Raw genomic sequence first — 10,778 nt, 5'->3', positions numbered from 1 at the left:
TGTAACCGCATCCAATTTCCATTGGAAAATTACTTTGCACACAGAGCCCCTAAGCCTGCCTGGCTTCCTTTGCAACCATCAGATTCCCTCGACTTGTGGTCCCTGGCTTAGGAGAGAACGGTGTAGATAAAACCATGTTCTGTTTGCAGTTCAGAGGAAAACTGGAGCAGAGATAAAATAGCAGGGTGCTGGCTAGAGAAATGTATTTGAATATTGCACGATTCTAAAACGCTTCTCGGTGAGACCTTCCATAGAATAATCGATAATTCAGTCCAATCGGTGTGTTAGCTTGGGCAGATGACATTTATTTTAATAGGCACTGTGGGTTGAAGGGAATGAAATCTTACTTAAGATGTCCTGTTTCTCTTCCCGCTTTTCTTAGGAATGCCTTTCCTTTTCCTGTTTTCTGTAATTGTATGGTGTTTCCAGGTGCCTTATTTTGTCTATGTTCTATAAATTTAATACATTGAAATCAAAAGAGAAATATTCTTTGTCCAGGATCTTACCTGTTTTCCAGTCTTCTACCAAGACTTGGCTTTGAGAGGTGTGTGTGTATATGTGTGTGTGTGTGTACACATGCATATGTAGCAGGTAGAGGCCAGGGGTCAATGTCAAGTGTATTTCTGTATTGCTTTGTACCTTGCTTTTTGAGACGGGATGCCTCAGTGAATCGAGAGGTATCTGGATTAGAATCTAGTGCTAACTCCCTGACTCCAGCTCCAGGAACACTGTGATACATGAACCACCACTGTGCCCAGCTTTTTACACGAGTGCTTGGAACCAAACTCAATACCTTATGCTCGCACAGCACACACTACCCATGGAGTCATTTTCCCAGCCTTCTTCCATTTGTCTCTTGCAAAATATGGTTGCCTTAGATACCCTGTTAGGTTTTAAAGGATCTGAGGTTGCTGGCATAATGCATACAATGTGTTGCTGCCACATTCTGTCAACCTCTGCAAGCATTTCTCCCATCCTGTCTGTGTTCTTTCAGACCGCACTGAACTAATTGACCGGGAGCCCAAGTCTGACCCTCTTTTTTTTTTTTATGAATAAAGTTTTATTGAACCACATGCTCTCCCCTCCACCCCCCGCTGTATTGTCTGAGGTTGCTTTTAGGTGTGACAGAAGAGTTCACAGGGCCAACTGTCTGATCCACAAAGTTTCTACTTGACTCTCTGGATGTTAGCAGAAGAAAACAGCTGAACTGGGCGTATGTTCATGTCCTCTCTTGTTCTCTACACCTACGTTAGAATGAAAAGGAAGACAGAACCTTTAGTGTGGAGAGGTGGGGAACAATCATGTCAAGCAGACCAGGGATTTGATCCTGCCTGTCACTTCCTGGAGAACGTCCTGACTTGATTAGAATCCTAGTGCCTTCATTCATAAAATGGGAACAGCACTAATAGGCTGTTTGAACGGCTCAGAAAATGATCAGAAATAAGCTCTGAAAGGGACACCACATAGTGGAAATGGGTTTCCCAAAAGGCACTGTAAACTAAGTGGCATAGTAAATTACCCTTGCCTTTCCTTATTCATAGCCCTCCTGTGAGCCTAGGAGACACTCAAGTAAAAGGGTTGTCCTTGGTCACTTCCCAGAGCAGTCAGAAGAAAAGGGAAGTGCTGTTATTGGGGACTTCATGGTGAACAGCTTGTCACAGGGCCTATGGCTACTCCTCCATAGACTGTCAAGAGCCAGCCTGCTCTTCCAATATGCACTTCCAATAGTTAGGGTCTAAAGATACAGGTTTACGTTTCAACAAAGGGGGTTCTCCAGTTATACAATCTCACATTATTGACGTCGGTTCGCTTGTCTAGTGAACATCATTTTCTTTTCTTTTCTTTTTATTCAGCGGATGAGAGTGCCAGAAAGAACAGCACCTTTCCAGGAGCCTTCTGCAAGGCTGATGAACTGATCACCATTTCAGCGATCATGGAGAGGTTGGGATATTGCAGACCCGGAAGCTAATTGCCATTTGTCATACGCCATCTTTCCTACTTCTGTGGCTGACTGTGCCTTCATGAATTACAGGTAAAACTTCGAGAGGGATATAGTAACAGACTGATAGTTGTCACCAACCAAAAGGCTAAACGCGTTGTCAGTTAGCACCTGATCTACTGCCGAGATTCCTGACTTTTAATCTGCCTACCTAATGCTTCTACCAGTGCAGTAGAATAGCGTCTTAATTTATGACTCCTTTCTTTTCTCTGTTGCTATAATGGCTTCCTTCCATTGCTTTTGTGTTAGAGCATGGAGTTTGGGGTAACATAATGCTGTGTTCTCTGGCTACCCTCACACATACGTGGCTCCAGAATAAATTATCTCATCCTCTCTGCAGTAAGAATTGTGTTGTTTTTTTTTCAACTATAGCATTTGCCTTTTCCTGAAGAAGGGGGAGGAGATAAAGGCTGTGGTTGCACGCACGATGTCTGCATAAGGCTAAGCCAGTAAATATTCTAGCACGGAGTAGGAAGCAGCTTATGAGTCCCCAGTCATAACTGTGGAGCTGCAGGCCATTGGTGGCTTGGGATAGAGAGGAGTCAGTTTTCCTTTCGGATGTGGCTATTGATACTATGCAGAATGTGACTACGGTGTTGACCGCACTCCCATGTTTGGCCCCACACAGGACATTTTATGGGCAGCACAAATTGAAGTTGACAGGGTTTTTGTTTTGTTTTGTTTTGTTTTGTTTTGTTTTGTTTTCAGAGGACATGATGTGGAAGGGTTTAGGGTGGTGGGTTTAGATCTGCAAAGAGGTAAGCAAGGGGTCGGGTGAACATGAGTAGAACATATTATCCAAAATTCTCAAGGTTTAATTAAAATATTGTATCTTTTTAAAAAAATCAGCTTTTACTTCCATTTTTTCTTGACCCAAGCAAAATGGAGCTGGCAAATGTATTTCCGTGAATTAATTTCGTTTGTCTGCTTTAAATAAAATCCCTTCTGAACAGCTCAGGACAAATACTGGGCTCTGCTACTTAAGGAATTGGATTCTAACACTTACGTAGCAAGAGTCTGTCATCTTGCTCCTAGAGTCTATGGAAAAATAAACAACGGGATTCAGTTGGCAATTTTCATGTTATCTTTTTTATCGAACCATTAAAGAAGGCAGCAGAGAACTGGTACAAGGGGCTAATGTTGACTCAAGTCCCAATCTGATTTTACAGCTGGTTAGCAGCGTCCAGTGTGCTTTGCCAAAGACGTTCTCAGAATGAATCTCAGTGGCAGCGAGACAGTTAGTGAATAGGGATACTCCTCCTTGGTTGCCCCAGCAGAGGTGGGGAAGGTGTATGTGGGAAAGCTTTGCCTAAGTGAAGGTGCTCTTATGTCCATTTTACTTCAAGACTAATTTTTCAGAAATAGACCCTGTGTGGTCATTGTTATAGACACACAGGGCTTAATACTATAGTATCTAATATTTTATGCAGAAACAATATACAGCAAATATTTATGGAGTGAATGTATGATCGCAAACATCTCTGTGTTTATTTATTGCTGCCTGAAACAAAATATAGAGCTGAACAAACACCACATCTTCTTACCGCGATTGCCAGAGGATAGTAAACATTTGAGAAAGCTCTGAGTATTTCATGGGGAAGGATGCCCGGAGAGGTTGTTTCTACTTCCTGGCTTAGGGGTGTGTGCTTTTCTCTAAGCGTCAGATTCCCTCTACACAGGTTTGGTTTTTCACACCACAATGTATTTTAGAATCTTCCCTGTATTCCCCACTTCTTTTTGCCACATTCTTTAATCTCCCTCCTGCGTGTATATCCAATCTCCCTTTTGACCAGAGGTTAAGCAGCAGCGCTCCACGTCTCATTTTAAGATGCCTCTCCAGGACTAAGAGGTACAGGAAACTGTTCCACAGCCACGACAGCCCCTGCCACCCTGTGCTCGCTACCTCAGGGGCAAGCATTTGCAACTGTAGAACTACAGCTCGGCACGGGTCTGTGAGATTAGACTGTAAACTCCAGGAGACCAGGGGCCCCATCCTTGTCCTCTGTTAGCAAGGTCACCACACAGCAGTGCGCGGGTGATCTGCAAGTTTCCGCTGGTGGAAGTTGAGGAGTGAATTGTTTTGAACTCAGTCATGTGGAAATCTCTCCTAATGCGACTGTGTTCAGAGAAGGGGACTTTAGGGGTACTAGTGGGGCTAATAATAACAAAAGGGGTGATCTGATAGGATTAGTGTCCAGGCAGGATTCTCTGTCTGTCTGTCTATCTGACTGACTGACTGACTGACTGACTGTTTCCTCCTCGCCTCCACACACAGAAAGAAGGGCCGGGAAGAGGTTCACATAAGGATTCAGTGGAGAGAAAGTGGTCATCTTCAAGCTTAGGTGACTGACTGCCTTAGGGGAAAACAGCTGTCTGACAACCTGGTCTTGCAGTCTCCAGAACTATAAGATATTAAGGTGCGATTTAAGCTATTGAGTCTATGGTAAGTCTGCATGCCAACCCAGGAGAGTGGATGCAATTGGTTAACTAATTAGTTGGCAATTATAAAAGTTCATTGTGAATAAAATTATTTTATAAATGTAATCATTGTTAATCCTAACAACCCCAGAAACAGTAAAGTTTAATAGACTTGCCTAAATCTTACATATAGCAAATGGTAACTCAAATTACTCAGAAAATTTAAGTTATGAGAATTTAGAATTTCCAAGGAAAAGATAACCTAAAAGATAGCTGGGACTAGAATTAATAAATCAGCAGGAAAGAACAAATGGCTTACGTGTATGTTGAAAGGTGTTTGACTTCACTAAAAACACACAGAGAACACCCACATACCCACACACACACACACACGTGGTGTGTGTGTGTGTGGTGTGTGTGTGGTGTGTGTGTGTGGTGTGTGTGTGTGTGTGGTGTGTGTGTGTGGTGTGTGTGTGTGGTGTGTGTGTGTGTGGTGTGTGTGTGTGTGTGTGTGTGGTATGTGTGTGGTGTGTGTGTGTGTGGTGTGTGTGTGGTGTGTGTGTGGTGTGTGTGTGTGTGGTGTGTGTGTGTGTGTGTGTGTGTGTGTGTGTTAGGGTGGAAACTGAGGTGGTTCAGTGGATGCTGGGGCTTGCCACCAAGTCTACTAATCTGTTCTATCTCCAAGATGGGAACCACATGGTGGAAGGGGGAAACTGACTCCACTGTGCTGCCCTTTGACCTCTATACATTTGTCATGGCACATATGCATCCACACAGTGCTCACATACACGCAAACACACATCTGCAAACACACAGACATACACACAAACAAAACTAAATAGATGTCCTTAAAGGGTTTACTAGAGTATATTTATTGTGCACACTAGAATGTCATGACATTTTCAAGTGTGCCTTGCACTTTGGTCAGATTCCATTACGTGTCCTACCCCACATGCCCACTCCACTTTTCTCTTTTTCCCCTGTACTTTCATCACACACACATGCACACATGTATGCATACACACACATGCTCACTCACACCTCACAGATGTGTCTGTGTAATTCACATTTGCACACATGGTAGAAAACTTACAGCATTTGTGTTTCTGTGCCTGGTTTGTTCATGAAATTAGAAGGCTTCTCCATTTCCTAAAAGACAACAGAATATAGAGACAGCTCACAGAATAAGAGTGAATAGATGTATACTGGACAGAGGACCAGTACTCAGAATATACAGAGAACTCAAAAAAATACTAACTACTACAAAAAGCAAACAGTGCATTTAATCGGTGGAGTTTAAAAGTGAGCAGACACTGTGCAAAGAGTAAAGTATAAATGGCCAATTGATAATTTAGAAAATAGAGGACTCTCTACTGATCTGTTCACAGAGAACAAGAGCTGTCTGCCTTGTTTTCATACCTCCACTCTCAGTTTACTCCATTGTTAGCACAGTACATTAAATATTAATACACAGTTGTCTTCCTACAATCTGGTTGCTATATACAGAGTGACTTGTAAATAGCACACACTTATTTCCACAGTTGTGGAGGCTAAAACTCTAGAAGAGATATGCCGGGAGATTTGGAGACTGGTGAGGGGCGTGTTGGGGTCATAAACGGCATCTTACTGTATTTCCTCACAGTGCAAGGGATGGAGACGTTCTCCTGCCTCATCAGGAGAGCAGGAACCTTATTCAAAAGGGCATCGTCAGCAAGACCTGAGCAATCCCTACAGAGCGCCGTTTTGTACTGTTACTTTTAGGTGAGCACTTGAACATACGTGGGGGGAGGCATTGCTATTCAGATCATGGCCGTCAGGACTCCAGTTCATTGTTTGAAATACAGACATATTTATTTATGTGACACATAAACAGAGACCATCGACAGTTCCCCCCTGATGGAGAATAGAGTCTTTCATGTATGGTTGGTGATTGTCAACATTTATAAACCACCCAGAGAATAATTTGACAAAGTCTATGAAAAATTAAGCAAGCATACTTTTGACACAGCTTTCAACTTGCATAATTTACTTCGAAACTACACTGAAGCAGCCGCATAAATATGTTCTTCAAGGAATAGTTCCTTTACCGTCATTTGTGAAACAACAAAAACAAAATGTAAGCTACTTACATAGCATATATGTCTACTAAAATATGCACAGATGCACCTTCCCCAACAGCCATTAATTGGCAGTAGTCCTCAGGAGGAAGGGACTCACTGGCCTTTCTGTCAGCCATGTTGGAATGTTTAGGGGGGTCCAGTGTGTTTGTGAGTGCAATGGTTTTGTCATGTCCACAAGGTACCTTTTTACTGTATATCTCCCCTTTCTCTGGTTTTATATTCCTTTTATAAAACTTATTTTAAATGTGTGTGTATGTGTTTGTGTGCATATGTGCTTATGTGTGTGTTTGTGTGTGCATATGTGTGTGTTTATGTGTGTGCATGTGTGTATGTGTGAATGTGTGTGTTTGTGTGTATGTGTGTGTATGTGTGTATGTGTGTTTGTATGTAAGTGTATATGTGTTTTTGTGTGTATGTATGTGTGTGCATATGTATGTGTACATATCTGTGTGAGTGTGTGCATGTGTGTGTTTGTGTGTGTATGTATGTGTGTGCATATGTGTGTATATGTGTATGTGCATATGTGTATGTGTGTGCCCATGTGTGTATGTGTTTGTGTATATGTGTGTATATGTGTTTTTGTGTGTATGTGTGTATGTATATGTGTGTGCATGTGTATATGTGTATTTGTGTGTGTATGTATGTGTGTGCATGTGTGTGTGTTTGTATGTGTGTGTATATGTGTTTTTGTGTGTATGTATGTGTGTGTGCATAGGTATATGTACATATGTGTGTGTGCATGTGTGTGTTTGTGTGTATGTATGTGTGTGCATATGTGTGTATATGTGTGTGATAGCATATGTGTATGTATGTATGGGTGTGTGCATGTGTGTATGTATTTGTGTATATGTGTATATATGTGTGTGTGATGTGCATATGTGTATGTATGTGTGTGTGCATGTGTGTATGTATTTGTGTATATGTGTGTGTGATGTGCATATGTGTATGTATGTATGTGTGTGCATGCGTTTATGTATTTGTGTATATGTGTGCATATGTGTTTTTGTGTGTATGTGTGTATGTATATGTGTGTGCATATGTGTATGTATGTATGTGTGTGTGCATGTGTGTATGTATTTGTGTATATGTGTGCATATGTGTTTTTGTGTGTATGTGTGTATGTATATGTGTGTGCATATGTGTATGTATGTATGTGTGTGTGCATGTGTGTATGTATTTGTGTATATGTGTGCATATGTGTTTTTGTGTGTATGTGTGTATGTATATGTGTATGCATATGTGTATGTATGTATGTGTGTGTGCATGTGTGTATGTATTTGTGTATGTGTGCATATGTGTTTTTGTGTGTATGTGTGTATGTATATGTGTGTGCATGTGTATATGTGTATTTGTGTGTGTATGTATGTGTGTGCATGTGTGTGTGTTTGTATGTGTGTGTATATGTGTTTTTGTGTGTATGTATGTGTGTGTGCATAGGTATATGTACATATGTGTGTGTGCATGTGTGTGTTTGTGTGTATGTATGTGTGTGCATATGTGTGTATATGTGTGTGATAGCATATGTGTATGTATGTATGGGTGTGTGCATGTGTGTATGTATTTGTGTATATGTGTATATATGTGTGTGTGATGTGCATATGTGTATGTATGTGTGTGTGCATGTGTGTATGTATTTGTGTATATGTGTGTGTGTGATGTGCATATGTGTATGTATGTATGTGTGTGCATGCGTTTATGTATTTGTGTATATGTGTGCATATGTGTTTTTGTGTGTATGTGTGTATGTATATGTGTGTGCATATGTGTATGTATGTATGTGTGTGTGCATGTGTGTATGTATTTGTGTATATGTGTGCATATGTGTTTTTGTGTGTATGTGTGTATGTATATGTGTGTGCATATGTGTATGTATGTATGTGTGTGTGCATGTGTGTATGTATTTGTGTATATGTGTGCATATGTGTTTTTGTGTGTATGTGTGTATGTATATGTGTGTGCATATGTGTATGTATGTATGTGTGTGTGCATGTGTGTATGTATTTGTGTATATGTGTGCATATGTGTTTTTGTGTGTATGTGTGTATGTATATGTGTATGCATATGTGTATGTATGTGTGTGTGCATGTGTGTATGTATTTGTGTATGTGTGCATATGTGTTTTTGTGTGTATGTGTGTATGTATATGTGTGTGCATGTGTATATGTGTATTTGTGTGTGTGTGTGTGTGTGTGTGTGTGTGTGCTCCCGCAGACACCTGCAGGATGAGAGATGTCAACTCTCCCTGAAGCTGGAGTTACAGGCAATTGTGAGTCACCTGACATGGGGGCTGAGAATGAACTCCTCTGGAAAAGCAGCACACACCCCTAATGGTTGGGCATCTTTCCAGCCTCTGACAATCTCTGACTCTCCTCTTCCATGATGTTCTCTCAGCCTGGAAGTGGGTGACAGCTGGCCCGTTTAGGACTGAGCATGTCACTATCACGTATTTGACAAACTTTGGCTGGTCATGAAGTTCTGCTTTGCCTGCTTCCCATGGCACTGAGAAGATTCTCTGATGGCAGCTGCTTATAGCACCAATTTGTGGATACAAACATCAGGGTTTCAAAAGCATTGTCACAGCATGACTGTTTAGCAAAATAAATAGTAATGGATCTCATCTAGAGCCTATGACTTCTCCGGCCACATACTCAGGCACAGGTTTATAGAACCAGGCATAAGTTCTCTCCTGTGAAGTGGCCCTCAAATCCAATCAGAGAGTGTTTGTTATCCCTATCATAATCATGACACTATTTCACTATGAAATTATGAAATAAAAAAATTAAAAATAGTGAAACTGACCAAAGAAACCACATAAATAGCATTCATCCTTAGGCCCACACAAAGATAAGAGTCTGTGTTTAGCTCTCTTTTCAAGGGTATAATATGACGTCTATGCTGACCTTAAATAAGGAAGACGAGTTACCAAACAAAATATATAGTATAGTTGTATTTGGCTTGGAGCCAGTGAGGCTCCTCCTGAGGAACGACGGACACTCAATGGTTGTGGGGGAAGGGCATCTACACATACCTCAGTAGACACATATGCTATGTAAGTAGCTTACATTTTGTTGTTTCACTTAGTGTTGATGTTTATCTTTGTGGGGCTTCATGGAGAGCTCTCTTCTAGCCGGATGTGGTGTCAAGCGTCAGTAATCACAGAACTTGGGGGATGGAGACAAGAAGGTTAGGATTTTAATGCCAGCCTTGGCTATAGAATGAGTTCAAGGCTAGCCCAGGCTAAAGAACATCCTGTCCATAAAGAACAAAGACAAAAACAAAAGCTCTGTACCAAAATGGCACACTCTCCTGTACGTCCCTGGATTACGATATATTACTATTATAATACACAGGGCTACTGGACTAATGAGGTTGGTGCAAGGCCTGGAACATTCCATCAGCCACACACCAAAACTCATTGTAGGCATTTAATGAAAAAGATGGCGTACACTACGTGTGTCACGTGGATGCTAAGGTTTTGTCAAGTTGGCAAGAGGGAACCTCAGTTGAGAAAATGCCCCGTCATATGCATCTGTGGGCAAGCCTGTGGTGCATTGTCTTGATTGATAATCGGAGTGAGCAGGCCCACCCCATTGCGGGTGCTGCCACGCCTGGCCAGGTTGTCCTGAGTTGCATAGGGAAGCAGACTGAGGAGCAAGCCAGTGAGCAGCACTCCTCCACAGCTGGCTCTGGTTCTGTCCCCACTTTCTCAGAGTTCCTGCCCCCCACTTCCCTTGGGGATAGAGTGTGACTTGAGAGTTGTGACTTAAACTGAAGTAAAAACCCTTCAAAAGGTTGTGCTTAGTCATCATGTTTTGTCACAGTAGTGGCTACCCTGAAACAGACAAATGCTGCAATGAATTTGGAAAGTACCTAAGTCTATGAAAAGAGCAGCTGCCCCCCAACCCCCACCCCCCTCTCCCCCACTCCCCCACTTCCTCACTCCCCCCCAACTTCCCCCAACCCCCCCACCCTCCCCACCCCAGTCATCCAGTGAGTCACTGGGGAGTTATTCAAGACAGGAGGTAAGGATGGGACACCTGCAGTGACTGTGACTCACTTCTGAGGCCCTAAGGTCCTTGGCTGTCATTTGAGGTGGCCATGGCTACATCACTGGCTTTCTAAGCTGCTTGGTTCAGCTGGGGTGTCAAGGGCTTCTACAGACGAAATGGTGTGTGAAAAATAGAAAACTCGTGTTCTCCTTAGATTGTCCCCAATCTCTCAATCCAAACAGAACATGTCTG

General features: G+C 42.1%; 1 protein-coding gene across 7 annotated transcripts in view; it reads right to left on the bottom strand.

The window, feature by feature from the left end:
- Nucleotides 1–1,036: 1,036 nt before the first annotated feature.
- LOC120097741 (uncharacterized) overlaps nt 1,037–10,778 on the bottom strand; it is a 120,596-nt gene continuing 110,854 nt past the window's right edge. For 4 of the 7 annotated variants that reach the window (XM_063276800.1, XM_063276797.1, XM_063276798.1 and 1 more), the window contains one exon: nt 1,037–9,698. In XM_063276800.1, coding sequence (XP_063132870.1) covers nt 7,507–8,622 — 1,116 coding nt within the window. In that variant the 5' untranslated portion in view covers nt 8,623–9,698 and the 3' untranslated portion in view covers nt 1,037–7,506. The remainder of the gene's footprint in view (nt 9,699–10,778) is intronic. The other 3 variants (XR_005495422.2, XR_010058971.1, XR_005495421.2) reach the window with 2 other exon arrangements.

The sequence above is a fragment of the Rattus norvegicus genome, chromosome 17 (assembly GCF_036323735.1).
Source record: "Rattus norvegicus strain BN/NHsdMcwi chromosome 17, GRCr8, whole genome shotgun sequence".
In the NCBI taxonomy this organism is placed as follows: Eukaryota; Metazoa; Chordata; class Mammalia; order Rodentia; family Muridae; genus Rattus; species Rattus norvegicus.
The sequence above is the reverse complement of the archived record's forward strand: the minus strand, read 5'-3'. Positions and strand labels throughout refer to the sequence as shown.